The 17,398-nt window shown below is 36.0% G+C and overlaps 2 protein-coding genes across 3 annotated transcripts; one reads left to right on the forward strand and one right to left on the reverse strand.

Moving 5' to 3' along the window:
* Nucleotides 1-57: 57 nt before the first annotated feature.
* Nucleotides 58-14,565, forward strand: cfap43 (cilia and flagella associated protein 43; the record flags this gene model as incomplete). Of its 2 annotated transcripts, none has more annotated exons than XM_079635879.1 (38): nt 58-124; nt 1,577-1,830; nt 1,964-2,060; nt 2,435-2,602; nt 2,723-2,873; nt 3,101-3,263; nt 3,412-3,491; nt 3,606-3,737; nt 3,978-4,094; nt 4,481-4,561; nt 4,667-4,815; nt 5,012-5,115; nt 5,610-5,759; nt 5,896-6,059; nt 6,148-6,315; nt 6,442-6,572; nt 6,723-6,894; nt 7,021-7,119; nt 7,443-7,520; nt 7,651-7,776; nt 8,360-8,464; nt 8,607-8,729; nt 8,906-9,085; nt 9,235-9,441; nt 9,697-9,786; nt 10,505-10,585; nt 10,687-10,812; nt 11,144-11,263; nt 11,411-11,518; nt 11,759-11,845; nt 11,936-12,024; nt 12,126-12,330; nt 12,447-12,559; nt 12,658-12,817; nt 12,938-13,102; nt 13,281-13,361; nt 13,544-13,697; nt 14,390-14,565. In XM_079635879.1, exons 1-38 carry the CDS (start codon nt 96-98, stop codon nt 14,563-14,565), a joined length of 4,983 nt encoding a protein of 1,660 aa, XP_079492005.1. In that variant the 5' UTR covers nt 58-95. The 2 variants fall into 2 exon arrangements, with proteins under 2 accessions (XP_079492005.1, XP_079492006.1); XM_079635880.1 differs by having other exon boundaries at nt 8,607-8,723.
* sfr1 (SWI5-dependent homologous recombination repair protein 1) lies at nt 14,445-16,293 on the reverse strand. Its single transcript, XM_079635881.1, has 3 exons — nt 15,976-16,293; nt 15,413-15,745; nt 14,445-14,991 (listed from the first exon to the last, which is right to left on the reverse strand). The coding sequence occupies exons 1-3, from the start codon at nt 16,063-16,065 to the stop codon at nt 14,803-14,805; spliced, it is 612 nt and encodes a 203-aa protein (XP_079492007.1). The 5' UTR covers nt 16,066-16,293; the 3' UTR covers nt 14,445-14,802.
* Between the last annotated feature and the right edge of the window lie 1,105 nt (nt 16,294-17,398).

Consider the following 17,398-nt stretch of genomic DNA (forward strand, 5'->3'; position numbering starts at 1 on the left):
CCATGTTGACTTCGGTTGACTAGCTTCTGTGTGCTATTGGGTTGCTATGGAAACAGACGCACACACTCAGAGGGTGAGCTGCTTACGGATTGAAAATGGATGTACTGGGAAACTTGGAAGTTCGGTGAGTTCAGGAAAATTTGGATAGTCTTTAACATTGTTTCCGTAGCAGATAATGCATTTTTAGCTTGTAAAGTTATCCTGTCTGGATAACAAATTTTTGCATCAGTATCCTAGTTAGCTAAAGTTAACCGTTAACGTCACTAGCATTGAGCAGAAAACATGCTCGAATATATCACAGCACACACTGGAAATATTTTGTTATGATATAAAGTAAACTAAAATACACTAAAATCAACGCACTAACTTCCCAGCAAACATATTTACGTTGTGGCAACGTCTTTTATGTGCATTTATACTATGGCAACGTCGCTGTCTACGTGCTCGTAACATTGTAACACAACGTAGAATTGTAGACGCAACAGGGCTGTAGCAACGTTGTTGCGCGACATTCAGCAACTGAGAGACGACGTTCTGACAATTATTATTTTTTATATGCTAGATATAGATATCCCCCATTTAGCATGTTATGTTTTGTGGTTCATTTTTAATTAGTCATATGTTAGATAATTATATACGTTTTTTTTTTTAAATATTGTTTATCTTTTTTATTATTTATGGGCCTAACAGTAAATTAATTATAATCTAAACCTGCAAGTGTTCACTTTGAAGAGTAAAAATGACATAGAAGGTTAGCTAATTCAACTTTATTAAAACTGCATATGGTAATCAAATTGCATTTCCAAAAGTCATACATTTGTGCGAGAGAGAAAAACCTTAACGTTATATACAGGGACTGGGAGTGACTAACGTTAACTAGCATGAGCAGACATGCGAAAATCTAGCAAAGAAATTAATGAGACGACAAATCAAAGGAAAAATAAACAGGTGTGCGAGCAGTTACAAACATTTTTTTTTCTCTGTTCTTTTCCAAAAAAAAAGGAAGAAAAAAACATTACTTGCAACAAGTATGCGCTCTAGTCGCTGCCTGTTCAAGGAGTGCTGAAATCAATACTCATCATTAAACTCATCATTAAAGTAATTTTGGCTTCATTATGGCTTATAACTTTTGGCATAAAGTTAAATATTTGTCATACCTGACCAGAAGATGTTCAAATAAATGTCACATTAGGCAAGGAAGTTGTAGGTTGTGTTTGTATAATTCCATATCTTATTTAGCTGAGGTAAATTAAACGCAATTCTCACGTATCCTTGCTTGATGTTGCATGAGACGGCCCAGCGCGGTTGGTTGAAATTTAAAAGGCTGATTTTCGCGCTTCAGTGACGAGTAGGCTACATATGTAGTCCAGTGGTTGTCCATATGTAGTCCTGTTGGGTAGGCTACGTTGTGCCAACGTTCTGTGTTTGCTGGGTTACTCTTACAATCTGGAAAAAAAACTAAACACAAACAATAAAAGTCTAATAAAATATGTACAAACTTTGTAGTATTCATTGCAATGATACAAACAAAATATATGTAAATAATGCTCCTTTTATGTTTATTGCCATGTATAAGGTGGGTGCAAGGATTCACCAATGGCACATTTCAATTTGTCGACAAGAAAACAGCATGCTACACCTGTGGAAATTTCCTTGTTTTCCTCAATGTGGAAACTAAAACGAGGAAGACTCTGCAGAGTCCTGCTTCTGGTATTGGGGCCTTTACAGCAAGTGGACATCGCAGGTGTCTTGCTTTCTCTGACCTCAGACTGAATCCTTCCATCTTTATCTACAACTATCCAGAGCTTGAGCTAATGTGTGAACTGAAAGGTCTGCTATTTTTGAGTTGCACCTTAAACAACAAACTCCTATAGCTGTTTTAGGACACTCAACATTTTGTAAACATGTAAAACTGTTTGTATCATGTAGGCCTAAAACGTTTTCCCTTTTGTTTTGTTTTTAGGTACAACTAAACTGGGCTATACAGCTTTGGCACTGTGTGATACTGGCCCTTATTTAGTCAGTTCTTCCTCCATACCTGATCACACCATCACGTTATGGTAAAATTCATATATATATATAATATGAAGACCTCCGATGCAAAAGCCTCTAAAAGCCACCTATGTCAAAAAAAGAGATAAGTGAATGCTCTCCGCACATAGGATACATTCATCAAATACTTTCACTTCAAACTCTCTAAATCCCAGCCTCAGCCCATTCAGAAATGTCGGTACTTAGGTAGAAACCTATACATAGGAGCCTGATAAAAAATATATATATATTTAAGAAAAATGTTAGACGGACTTAGAGGCTTTTGCATCAGAAGTCTTCATATAATACAAATACAATAATTGTATTTACATTAGTCTAAGATTTGCTACAGAAGTTATGTTTTGCATTACAGTTTTAATATTATTAATTCATATCTTTTTAGGAACTGGGAGACTATGAGTCAACTTTGTAGCCATCCAATTTGTGGAGAGGACATCACAGCACTGGTTTTCAACCCCATGAACTGGTGTCAAATTTGTGCTGTAAAATCTAAAGCCCTTACCATCTGGAATGTTGAAAGATGTGGCGACTATCATTTGATGAATCCTAGGTATAGTGTGTCTCCAGCAGATGTCACTGTTATTTGCACATGTATTTCATATGCCGATGGGATCAATGCACAGAAATAGTTTATTGTACTTATTATATCTTCTTTATGTTTGCTTGGCAGTGCTGTCGATCTACCCGCCACTGATGGTTCAGCTATTGATTGTGATGCAAACCCGTCTCAAATGCTCAGTGGAAAGCTGACCCACTTCAGTCCTCAGATGCCCACTTCAGCTGTCGCTGGACTGAGTGGGGAGAAAGCTGACAACTTTGTGGTATGGGTTGTGTCTTTAGTTAGAAGTGTGTTCTCATAAACCAGTAGTTATCCTGTAGATAGATTTTTATTAGTGCTGAATTAATCTAAAACAAAAAAATCAAATCAAAAATCAATTCGATCAAAACAAAAGTACATACATTGGTTTACTGCTTTTCTATGGGAAAGATCATCAAAATCAAAAAGTTCACTTGTGTAACAGCAAAATATTTGTCTTTGTCCCAACAGCCTTTGAAACGAATAAAAACAAAACTGTGTCCAAGTGCCATCTGCTGGTCAACTTCTTCTGACCTGTATGTTGGTTGCAAGGAAGGTTTCCTGCTTTGTGTGAATCCTGACACTTTGTTTGTCTCTGTCCTGTATAAACCCCAAACTGAAGTAACCAGCACAGGTAAACTTATACTTGATACATATCAAATTAGAACATTATTGATTTCACTATTGACATTTTTGTAACTAGTAGGAATTTTAGACTTATTCAGTTCCTTGTTTTTTTAGATCTTATTTTAATTGCATTTTATTGTAATTTTACATCACAGATGACAGTGAAAGGTCGCTACAGGAGGGCAGTTTCCAGAGCTTAACACTGCAGGACTGTAATCTCTTTGCTGCAGGAATTGTAAGAAATGTTATTTATCTTCACCCTAATAATAGCCCTAAAAATAAACACTATCTCTTTTCAAGTGAGACATAATTTCAATCTGATTCAAGAGCATTTCCAAAACCACTACAGGAAGGTATTTTACGAAAAATACAAATGAAAGGAAACAAATTAGAGGTAGTGGAGTCTTGGGCTTTGGATGAGGCAGCCTCAGCTATATGCTTTTCCCCTGACGGTGAGACACTGCTGCTAACTTCTAACACAGTAAGTGTTATTATAATTTACTATAAAACCAGTGTATTTTTATGATTCATGCCACAGAAATATTATTGTAAAAAAAAAAAGTGTAAAAACAGTTTTATTATAATGTACAATATATTTGATCAAAAACTCATCATAGCCTTATATTTATGACAGAATGCAATGCAAATTATAAAAAAAACTAAAATTATTTAAAGACATTGGTAAGAAACATTGTTAATACATTTTGGTTTTGCTTCACAGGGCTGTGTTTACAGATTCAAACCAGTTCTAAAGGATAAAATTGTCAAAGTCCTAGATGTCCTCTGTGGAGATTTTGTGGCTGTTGCTCCAATCTACACTGATAGAAGCATTTGTTTGGTAAAATACCTTTGCAGTGTCAGGAGGGTAAAGGGATAGTTCATCAAACAATGTAAATTCTGTCATCATTTAGTCACCCAAGTTGCTCCAAACCTGTATGAATTTCTTTCTTCTGCTGAACATATATTTTGAAGAATATGGGTAACCAAACAGTTGCTGGGCAACATTGACTTCCATAAAAATGATTTAAATGTTTTATTTATTTTTTTAAATACAATGGAAGTCAATGGGGCCCATCAACTGTTAGGTTATTGACATTCTATAAAATACCTTTTGTATTCAGCAACAGAAGAAAGGAATACATACAGGTTTGGAACAACTTGAGGGTGAGTAAAATAGAAATAAAATATTATTGGACAATAGCATCTGCATCTCCATTGTTGCAGTCAGTCAGAGAAGCAGGAGACGTACAGCTGTGGGTTCTGGATGATGGACAATGCATGGGCTCTATCTCTCTGAAAACACATGTTAGTGCTATAATTACAGGTTATATAAGAATCACACAGTACTTATTTTCCCAAATCATAAATACACAAATCTGTGTATAACTATTTGATGTGACTTTACTTCAGGTGACCAGTATGGCATGCTGCCTCGTAGCGCAGTATGTTGTTATAGGGACAGCCACTGGAGATGTCCTGTTTGTGGAGATGACTACAAAACAGAAGCCCAGACTAGTTCACAGAGTTCATTTCTACCATGTCCCTGTAGACCATTTAGTGTGAGTTTCTCAGCTCCAGCGTTATTTGCTCTCGTATTTCTTTAGAATTGGAGGAATCCCAGACAGCAACATGTGGTACTGTACGTGTGGAATCTACGTGTACCAGATGTGTGCCGGATATGGGCCGACGCTACGTTGCTGTCTGGGATGTGAACTGAATGTTGAGCATACTGTATAATATATATTTGTTCAACAGGTTTGATCAAGGTGGCAATTTCTTAATCACAGGAGCATCAGACTCACGCATGTTTGTGCTGAATGCAAGGCCATCAAAAGGATTTGAAGTTATTGGATGGATTGGTAATTTTTAGGAGAACGTACACTGTCATTCAAGTTTCGGTCAGTAAGATTTATTTTGAAAGAAATTATTCATTTTATTCAGGGAGCATTAAATTGATTGGAAAAAAACTAAATGCATTTATAGTTATAATAAAAGCGTTCTATTTCTAGTAAATGCTGTTCTTTTTTACTTTCTATTCATCAAAGACAAATTCATCAACATTGATTGTAATAAAAATCAGCATATTACAATGATTTCTGAAGGATCCGTCCATCACAGAAATAAATTACTTTTTGAGATATAGTTAAATAAAGCAGTTATTTTAATAATATTTTATAATATTGCTGTATATTTGTTCAAATGCATCATTGGTAAGCATAACAGACTTCTTTCAAAAACATGAAATAAATAAAAATAAAACCTACTTGACCCCAACGTTGAATGGCAGTGTATTAACTTTTTTTGCCTAAAGTTTGAAGTTATTTCTAACAAGTTGTTTTACATGTTTTTTCAGAGGCTCCAGGTGCCATTGTAAGCCTTTCCACTCAGTACCAAAAGGAAAGCGGACAGGTTAAAGTGCTGGTGCTATGCAGCAAGACAGGGAGAGAAATCAATGAGGGAAATGTACTTCTGCTACTGACGTTGTTTGTGCAACAGCTTACAGGTACATGGGGGAAAGAAATATTGTCATAATTGAGGCTGGCATAGAAGCCTGGCTTTGCTGAAAAAATAGGAGAACAAATGATAGACATTCAAAGTACATCACTCCAGCTCTCCTTATAATGTTGTGCCTCCTCCAGACTCAACAAGTTGTGTGGATGTCCACGGCCGTCTGCTTAAAGATGTCCTTCACAGCTGTTTGTACGAGCTCCCTCACACACTTTGTTCTTGTGTCCTGGCCACAAACAAGATATTTGGTTACTGCCAACAGAGAAAAGTCTTGCAAAGATTCAGTATCCCCGAGGTGCAATAAGAACAGACACTCACAGCTTGATGACAGTTTTATTTTGTTTTTTGGCAGTGCTCCTAACTGCTTCTCATGTGTTATACAGAGTGGTGAAAAGCCCTCTAATGTGCAGGAACCAGTTCAACTTATACCAGAGGAGGAGGCAGCGGGCCATTTTCTGAGCCCTGCATTTCTACAGCTCTCTCCACATCAAGGCTGGCTGGCAACAGTTGGCAGGGATGGACTGCTGCGCATCTGTGAGATTTCAACAATGGTATTGTCTGTTAAAACCACTCTACAAGTCCATCCATGTTTATGAGCACTGGGCTAGGAGCAACATGTTTCTCAGAAAATGCCCAAATATCTGAAGAGTATGTAAGAGTATGCCTTTGACATACAGGACAGGTGTGTGCATCTGCAGTGCCACTCATGTTGGCAGGATGGAGTCGGATCTGTTTGTTTCACCCCAGACAGTCAGACCCTCATCACCACTGGCCTGAGGGACGGCTCGCTTGTCTGCAGCAGGCTAAGGTGAGCTCGGGGTCTCAAAAAACATCAAACAGACAATATTACTATAGAACTTTGATCTATAGCAATATTTTCTCTCTCTGGTCATTTTAAAATGCCCTTGAAGCTGGACCTGAAGCATTTTTGTTTTTACAATGCTTTCAAATTTAACAGGCTAAAGCTTTCTGGGGCTGGCAAAGCAGCTGCAGCTACCCAGTACGGTCAATCAATTGCTGATTCTTTTGAGTCAGTAGTATCCTCGGAGAACACTGTCCTCACCAAAATGACTGACTGGGATTCACAGACACAATCCTTTACCAGATGTGCCTCATTTCATACAGAACAGGTATAGAAACACAGCATTTTCTAATGTTATAATAATAGGCACAATATTGTATCTGGTTTAGCCGTTTAACTGGGGAGATGTTCCTTGAGATACACAATATAAACTGTCACAAAATTCTCCCTGCAGGTCAATTTTAATGAAAAGATGAGTCATGACGCTGAACAAGAGGAAAACTATTTTGCATCCCCAACTAGTTCTACATGGCTTGATGGAAAATTTGATGCGGTTAGTGCTTGTCTCTGAATTTATTTATGTGTTGTTGTGTCTCATTTAATTAAAAAAATATAAATTCACTGTGTTTATTGTTCTTAATTGTAAAATAGAAAACAGTTATTTTAAATTGTAATAGTATTTCACTATATTTGTACTATATTTTTGATCAAGCAAATACAGCCTAAAGACTTAATAAATAAATAAAAATATTTTGAATGGCAGTGTATATTTATTATACTGGTTTCCACAAACATCAAGGAAGTTGCATAAGAAATAGAATAACTGAAAGATAATCCATTAAAACTAAGGTTATGACTCTAGTGGTATCTCACCAGGTTCTCCAAGAAGAGATCCAGCAGTATGCAGAGACAAAGAAGAACCTAAGAAGAAACATTAAGGTTCTTCGTGATAAAGTAAGAAAAAGAATCCCCCACTTCTATTATTAATGTATATATTTTAACAAAATTATAATTTCATTTGATTGTTTCCATACACACATTTGAAGTTGAAAGGTTCATCCTAATTGTTTCTGGCTCACTCCAGATCAAAGCTATGATGGAGGAGAATGAGAGTCTGGCAAACATGGAGAAACTGGAGCAACAGGAATTTAACCTGGATGTGGAGGAGCAACAGAGACTGCAGCTGGAGGGAAAGCAGGAGGTTACCAGGGTAAACATGTCTGTTTACAGATGATTAAGAGCAGATTACTTATATAGACATCTTTTTGGAAACAGTTGTGGCCTAATAGTTAGTTAGAGAGCTAGACTTGTAACCCGGAAGTTGCGGGTTCGAGTCTCAGTACCAGCAGGAAAGGTGCTGCGAGTGAATAAACAGCACTCTCTTCCTCTCTCATTACCCACAACTCAGGTGCCCTCGAGCAAGGCACCTAAACTCCAATTCCTCCCTGGGCGCCGCAGCAAAAATGACTGCCCACTCCGGATGTGTGTTTGCGGTGTGTGTGTGTGTGTGTGTGTGTGTGTGTGTGTGTGTGTGTGTGTGTGTGTGTGTGTGTGTGTGTGTGTAATTGGATGGGTGAAATGGAGAACACAAATTTTGAGTAAAGGACACCATACTTGGCTACATGTCACGTCACTTTTGTACAAACAAGCTTTTCAGTTTATATAGAATTTCTTTCCCCTATAGTTCAACAATAATATCTTATGTTTTGACTGTTGATACATCATCAGATATTTATGTAAAAACTAAATATAAATCTCAACGTTTTTTTGTGTGTGTGTGTGTGTGTTTTAAGGTGAGGAAGGAGATTGAGATGGAGAATCTGGCTAAGTGCTATCAGAGGGAGGTCCTGAAGAGAGAATTTTGGGATTCCATGCAAGTCAAAGGGAAAGCCATTAAGGTATCTGGTAGATTTTATGTGGGGGAAAAAACTTTGTAACAATATACACATCCATCAATTTCACCTGGCTTACCTGCAACTACTAGAAATACTATACAGCTGCCACCTGTCAGTGTCTTTGTGTGTTCTTCATTGCCCCCAGGCCTTTCATTCAGAAAATGAGGTGAAGAATTACCCCATGAAGGAACGCACTGAAAAGGAACTTGAAGAGCTTCATAGGGTCGAGACCACGAGGCAGATTGAACAGGAAGATTCACAAGTAAATGTAGAGTTTATTACTCAAACAATAATGAGTCAGCTGTTGGAATGGATTCCTCCATAGCAACCAAAGCCTCACATGATACTGAACATAATGTACCTTGACGCTGGATGCACAGTGTTTGTTTGGACAGATGTTAGATTCATAAAACCTGACACAAATAATATGAATATTCTTCATAGCTTCAAGAGGAGATTTTAGACACAATCTCTGGAGAGAAAAGGGAGGAGACGGCAGCAGAGGACAGTCCTGCTCTGACTGGCGGTCTGAGTGCTCTTTATGGAGGCATCAACCCTTATCTCTACAACCAGTTTAACTTACACGTCAGAGAGCAGAAAATCAACCAAATCACCTTGCTAAAGGTGATTACTTTTCTTGTTGTCTTGATAAACAACTAGAGTCAGGACAAATCCTGTTTTAAGTACAGAAAATGTCTAAAGAGTAAAAAAAAAGGGTTCGTATGGGTCTGAACTCCAATTAATTTGCTATATTTCATGGTTGTTTTATGAAGGATGTTATCTACAAAGTGAAGAGCACATTCAACAAAGAATTTGAGGCAATTTACAAGCAGAAGGAGCAGGAAATCAACCGTGTCAGAGAGAAGAAGAAGCGTATCTCTGAGATTATGACTGAGCTGGACCTAAGTGAGACCCTGTGGGAGCCTCATCTCACCGATAATGAGTGTCCTGAGAGAGCTCTTACTGTGACCGACTCAGAGGTAACTCAAGCAGTCTGTATAGAAGATTTGAAATAATTCTAGGGTTAATCTAGGATTTATCTTACCTTTATTGGTCCAAGTCACCAGATGCATTGTCTAACAAGTCTGATATACAGTAGACCCATTTTATATCTTTCAAATTGAAATACTTATATCATATACTTTATATCGTTTAAATAATGTAAAACATGGGAAACACTGATTTATTATTGTGGACAGTGAGCCTGACAGGCGAATTCATGCGTGTGTTTCTAGATCAAGGTTGAGAAATACCTCACCCCCGAGCAGAAAGAAAAAGAAGAAAATCTAAGAGAAGAAGACAAACGGAACATGCTTGCAGCCAAGGTATAACATTACTGTACCTCACAACAGGTGTGCTTTTAACAGTTAAACTATTTATTTTAACCTTATAACGCATGCTTAACACAACCGTTCAATTTCATTTTAGTCATATAATTTAATAATCTATGCAGTCATCAGTTTTTAATCTATTCATTATATATTCATATAAAAATTCAATTTATACACTACCGTTCAGTACGATTTCTTTTTTTTTTTAAACAAACAAATTAACACATTTATTCAGTAAAGATGTGTTACATTGATCAAAAGTGACAAAAAATTATCTTTCGAACTTTCTAGTGATCAAAAAATCCTAAAAATATGTATTGTGGTTTCCACAAAAATATTAAGCAGCAACACTGATAGTAATAAATAAATGTTTCTTGAGAAGCAAATCAGCATATTAGAATGATTTCTGAAGGGTCATGTGACACTGAAGACTGGAGTCACAGAAATACATTTTATATTTGTAAAAAAAAAGTCATTTTATTGTATTATTTCACAATATTCCTTTTACTTTATTTTTGATTAAATAAATGCAGGTGAGCATAAGAGACTTTTAAAAAAACAATCATACCGACCCCAAACTTATAAATAGTATAAAACATTAGGCTGCCATATGAAAATGGTCTTATATTTACAGATAGTGTAACGATACAGTGTGTTACTTGGATATTTCAGTATATTAGATGCTATTTTTTGTTCTGCATTTCCATTGCAGTCGGACAAAATGAGAGATCAAGCGCTCAATGTAATGATGGGTGGAGTTCTGGAGCTTAAAAAAGAGGATGTGTTGAAGACGGTGAGATGGCAGAAATATTCTTATTGGAATGTATAAACTTATTTATCAAAAACTACACCAAGGCAAGGGGAAATAACATTTAAGATATGCTTATTTCATAGGAAGTACCTCAGCCTGAGTTCATGTCTAAACCTGAAATACAGTGGACAGAAGAAGAGAGAAAGAGCTTCAAAGAGTTTGAGAAAAAAGCAAAGGAGCTCAGAGAGGAGCAGGAGAAATACAGAAAAGTATGACTTTGATCACATTACACTTAAAGGGATCGTTCACACAAATTCTGTATTTGTACTGTCAGGCTTTGAAAATGATTTTTTTTTAAACTACCATAGAAGTATCATAAAATGTATCCATACAATGCTTATACTATATTACAGATCATCTGAGGCCATACAATAACTTTTTTTGTGAGGAACAGACATCACAAAACCTTATTTGCAGTCAAGTATATTGAAGTTGCTGCTTCAAAATCCATCACAGTATATGCAAAAACCAATGGTCATTTGGCATCATTGGTGTCAAATCTCCCTTACATTTCAAATCTCAAAGTCACTGTTTCCCTAGACACTGGAGACAGAAATGAAGAAACTGCTGACATCTATTAAAGAGGCTACCCAGATGTTTGACGAAAGACTCGCAAAGCTGTTTGAAAGGAAGGTGAAATCAGAGATGGTCATATACCAAGTAAGATGATACAATGCATCATTACATTTTTGTATGTCATCTTTTCAGGGGCGTACTGTGTACAAATAACATGACCTGCTAACAATGTAGTCATGTAACAGTAACTACTAATCTACTACTATAGATTATGATTTTTTTATCCTTCAGGAGGAGCTCAAGATTGCAAATCTGGTTCACTCCATTCAAACCGAAGAAGAGATCCTTTGCAGAGAGAAACAGTTGAGCCTTAAACTTGAGAAGGCACGAATTATAAAGGTGATCTTCGTTTGTATGTAGATATTCTGTAATTTATTCAACCGTGCTGTTGTCTGTTTACAGCAACTCTATAACCATGTCAGAAATTGGCAGTTATTATTTGTTATTAGACAATTATAATGTTCCTGATGATGAGACAAACATTTCAGGCAAGAACAAACTTGTGTGGCACTGTAATCCGTTCCTGTGAGACTGTTTTGCACATTTTCTAATGTGTGAGTCACCTCTCTTTCCTGACAGAATGAAATTGGGGAAGAACTGAAAAAACACAGGGAGACCGTTGATGAGTTTAGAGAGGTGTATGATAACACAGTCGCTGAGGACAAAGTAAGATTATGAAAATATCATGCATATGCATGTCCATAATGTTCTCATCAAGAAAGTCTTATTTTATAAACCCTTTTCCTTTTTTAAAAGCTTCTCGACAAAGGATTTCGCAAAGAGTTTTATGACATCCCTGGACATATAATCGACCAGCTCTATAAGCTTTACAAACGCAGACCCAGGTATTATTTCAGAGAAGTTGCAACTTCAATCACGCATATGCATAAGTGTTTGTCCAGTATTAATCACCTTTGAAAAGAGTAAAAAAAGCGTTGTTTGATAGGGTTCAGAAGATAAAAACTCAGACTGAAAACAACCCGTTTAAAGAGGGGGCGCTGTTAGGAACAGCACCATCTGATGGACTCTCTCTGATGATGAAAGCCATGGAAGAGTTGGACGTTCCAGAGAACATGCCGGAAGGATTAGATCCAGTCATTTGGGAAAGGTTTTGCCTGGCCAGACGGGCCAAAGTGGAAAGTGAACAAAAGGTGAGAATGGGTAGACATGACGCAAAGAAGCTAAAAGTCCCCCAAATCGTAAAAAGAGTTCCTCATAATTCGTAATCAAAAACTGTCTGAGAAGGGTTTTACATTGACTCCTGTAGGTCAAACTAAAGGCATTGACCCTGGCGGAGATGCAGGCTTTTTTTCAGAGGAGAACAGATGAGGACGAGAATGCTCAACTTGAAATCAAAAATCTCATTGATGAACTTAATGGGTGAGAAGAACAGTTCATTATATAAATTAAGGATATCACTGGAAATAAGATGTTATTGAGAATCTGAGCAAATAATGTCACACCTAATATTGTCTTAGCCTTTGTGAAGAGAAGATGAGGTTTCGACTGGACAGCATGGTGCAGATCCTTCTACAGCAAGGCCAGGTGGAAGTGGAGGCTGGAGAGTTCATTGCTGACTATACCGATGCTCTGCTGATCCATCGCGGAGTAATTGAGGACCTGAACAGCACCATCAGGGTAAAGAGAACTACTCATCAAAATAATAACTAAGGGAACATTGTCTGATAAATTCACAGCAACTATTCACACATTTCTTCATTCATTCATTAATAACTTGTAAACTGATTTATCAATCAGGCTGTAGGAGATCAGAAGATTGCCAGCATGGTGGAGTGTAAAGACTTCCGCAAAGGAATCATACAGCAGGAGTGGGATCACAGGAGAATGAGAATGGAGCTGGAAGATCTCAGCAACAAAGCCAGAGACATACAGACCCTGCGCATCACTCAAGAGATTCAAGACGTATGGATTTAATCTTTAGTCTTTCATTTGATGTAATCTTGATTTTAAAAAAATTGAAGAGGAATATGATTTAACAGATCTAAGACACTATGGCTCAGGACTACCTTTGTCTGTGAAACTTTAATGATATTATATTACAATTACAAATATTTGTTTCTTTGTATTTTTCTCATGTCAGTACCTGACTGAAACAAGTAATGACAACATGGTGTCAAAGCATCTCACAACTCTGGAGAGGACCATAGATTTACAGGAAACGGTAAGCTCGCTCATTACTTTTCAAGCGCTTTGCAAAGATAATAATCATAGAGTAACTTAGCCAGATGCTTATTTCTCAGCACATGCATTCCCCAGTGGTAAATTCAGTCTGGATGATTACATTAATCAAATTCAGAGGCTGATATAAATGTTTTTTGTGTGTTTTTTTCACTCTTGACCTAGACTCATCAAAAGAAAATTGAGACTTGCAAGAAACAGATAAAGCACCTGAACAGACAAGATGCACAAATGCAAGAGAAGAATGCAGCCCTCGACTTAAGAATGGCTGACATGGAGATAACTGTTGCAGAGAGAAGAAATATTGTCGAGGCTGTTGGTAAATTACTTTATATCTTGCTACATTAAAGAAAGTAACAATTAGTTTTTAGCACAAATAGATTACTTGGTACCATTCAAAAGTTTGGGGGGTTTTTTTGAAGAAGAAATTAATACTTTTAACAGGTTAAGAAGGACACATTAAATTGTATCAAAAGTAAAGACAACTATAATTTTACAAAAGATTTATATTTAAAATTAATGTTGTTCTTTTGAACTTTCTATTCACCAAATAATCCTGAGAAATGTAAATAATAAGAAATTTTTTTGAGCACCAAATCAGCATATTATAATGATTTCGGAAGGATCATGTGACACTGAAGACTGGAGTAATGATGCTGAAAATTCAGCTGTCATCACAGGAATAAATTACATTTTAGATATATTAAAATAGAAAAGTTATTTGAAATTGTAACATATATTTCTTAATATTACTGTTTTTACTGTGTTTTTTTATCAAACAAATGCAGCCTGGGTGAGCATTAGCAAGAGACTTATTTCAAAGGCATTACAAAATTACTGACCAGAAATGTTTGAACAGTAGTGTAAATTAACCTATTGAATTTATTTATTTATTTTTTTTTTTTTTTAAAGATGCATGATTTGTACATTCTGTTCGTGGTCAATGAATAAGGCCCAATAACTTTGAGTTTTGAGTCAAAATATCTCAACATTTTGTTATATGTTAACCAGCAATGGGAGATAACAAGAAGACAGAGGCAGAGAAGAACTACCAAGATATCATCTTGAGAAAGAAGCTGCTGAACATAGTCGGAGCACAATCTGAAGAGATTCTCGTACTGAGAGCAGAGGTCGAGAAACTGCGTATGAAGAACTTCCCATCTCTTTCTCAACTACACTACAACTGATTCAGGATACAAACAGATTTATTATTTCAGCTTTTGGTTGAAAAATAAAATTTTCAATAGACAGACATGACAACACAAAAAAAAGTGTAATAAATTACAATATAGTTTAATAAACCTATCAAAATGTCATATCAATTCCACATATAATCTGAATATTTCCTCAATGCTCAATGGTCTGAAATGGCATGTTACAACCGGTTTAACAGTGTGAATAAAATGAATATAATGACTTTCAGGTTAGTCTGTGAATTCTTCCTCTGTCCTATCAAAGTGCAGTAACTTGTCATCTAACCCAAAGTTGTCTATAAGCTGAGACAGACTAGTTTGTTTTCCCTCTGTGGGTAATTCACTTTGTAATTCATACAGCACAGACTGAACACAGGATCTCCATTTGTTTATGAGCATCTGCAGCCGGGTCAGGTCATTCTATGGGGAAAGACAGAGCAAAGAGAAAAACTTAAACAACACCATCATTTGCTTATAAGTTAAAGGGATAGTTCACTTTAAAATTAAAATTCTGTCATCATTTACTCACCCTCAAGTTGTTTCAAACCTGTATTAATTTATTTCTTCTGCTGAACACAAAGATATTTTGAAGAATGTCAGTAACCAAACAGTAGTCTGTACCCATTGAGTTCCATAGTAGGAAAAAAAATATACTATGGAAGTCAATGGGTACAGACTACTGTTTGGTTACTGACATTCTGCAAAATATCTTTCTTTGTGTTCAGCAGAATAAATAAATGAATACAGGTTTGAAACAACTTGAGGGTGAGTAAATGATGACAGAATTTTAATTTTAAAGTGAACTATCCCTTTAATGCCAATACTTCAGTTAGACGTTTACCTTGTTTCTGTACATCTGGACCATCTTTAATCTTCTCAAGGTTTCTGATCTCTCCTTCAATGCTTTTCTTAGCTCTTCACATTGCCGAATCGAGTCGTTTGGTGCAGTCTCAGCTGTGTGATCGTGTGAACAGTCTCTTTGCTCCCTCATATCATTCTGATTGACATCAGTATCAGTCTCTCTTTCCTCAGTCACGCTGTGCTTTGTGTCTCCAGGTTGTGAAGTCTGTGGTTGATTGTCATCTTCAATTTTAAGGCGTTTAACCACACTGAGGGGGGATCTGAATGAGTGTCGTGTTCTTTTTAACTTCTCCCTCAGTGAGGCACTCATGAACTGAAGCAAAAAAATAATAATGTCAACAAAGTATCACCAATAATCACAAATACAAGTACGTCTTGACGCAGTACAGTCAGTGATTGTGAAGTACAGTAACTTACACCGTGATTTTGTGTGTGGAAAAATAACAATGGTGTACAAGCTAACATTTTTTGCTAATGTTAGCTTCGTCTGAAACCAAATATTAGACATTAGACAACTCAAAAAGCCAATAAGCTGTAACTTACCGTGTTTGCGCTGGACCAACTTGAAGAAGAGTGGGCTGTATTCGGTGTAGTTTCATTAGCTGGTGTCAGTTTTATCGGGGTTGTCTCCATGATTCACACCATGTGAAATCGCTATGAAAAGGAGAAAACGGCTACATAACTCTACAATGACAAAATCATATAACCGTGTTGCTGGTGTAAAAATTCAGTCGGAAGCAACACTGTGTAAATCTGATTTTTCATCTGTAAAGTGATCAGTAGGCAGATGTTTTGAAATTGGTGCGAGTTCCATTTACTTCGTTGTCATTTCCGGGCCGTCTATACGTCATTGTCATTATCAAGAATCATGGGAAATGTAGTCTAAAGAACTGTTTTATAAAAGTTAGTAATAAGCTACATAAATGGAAGAAATATGCAATTATTACATTTCTAGTCTTTTCTTTTAGTATAATAAATAATTGTTAGAATCCAGCACCTTATTTTTCATTTATTATTTTTAATTCACAAAATAACAGAAAATAGGTGTACATAGCCTACAGTTGACCTACTGTGCAAAAGTCGGCACCAGTGGCGTGGGGGTAAATAATAATTGTTATTATTATAAATATTATAATAAATAACAATACACTTACACACCATTGCCACTAACAATAATAATACAAACAAATATTATAATAAAAATAAAAAAAATTGGCGGAAGCATTTGGCGGAGAAGTGTAGCCTATTATGTGTAGCCCCTGTTATTCTGAGTCTGACAATGTCATTCGTTTTTATCTTTTTACAGTCTATGGTTTTTATCCAAGGCCATAGCAAGTGTTATTAGCTTTGGGAAATAGGCTACATCTAGTTAAATTAAATCTTAAGTCCATGTCCAAGTCTAAATTGTAAGGAATTTATATCTTTGATTTCATAGTAACACTTTACAATAAGGTTCATTTGTTCATTATTCGTGTATGAACTAACCATGAGCAACACATTACTTTATTTGTTCATCTTAGTTGATAATACAACTGTTAAATGTTTATTCATGTTATGTCACAGTCAGTGCATTAACTTGATAACAAATGCAACTTTTGATTTTAATGTTTTAGTAAATGCTGAAATTAATATGAACTAAGATTAATAAATGCTGTAGAAGTGCAGTTCATTAGTTAATGTTAACTAATTTAACTAATGAAACCTTATTGTAAAGTGTTACTGATTCATGATAGCTAACACTTTCATACATATAATATTAAATTTACAACATCAACAAAACTAAAAATGAATTTTCCATAATTACCTTCTTGATTCTCACTGTTTTGTTTGGTAAAGTAAATAATATTTAGTAATATTATCATAATTTCCCTATTTTCATTTGATGTGTTATGTATTCTAATTGTATCATCATATTTTCTTAGAATGCCAAGGAAAGAAAAAAATCAACTCTTTGATGGTAATTTAT

This window comes from Phoxinus phoxinus (assembly GCF_949152265.1).
Source record: "Phoxinus phoxinus genome assembly, chromosome: 14".
Classification (NCBI taxonomy): Eukaryota; Metazoa; Chordata; class Actinopteri; order Cypriniformes; family Leuciscidae; genus Phoxinus; species Phoxinus phoxinus.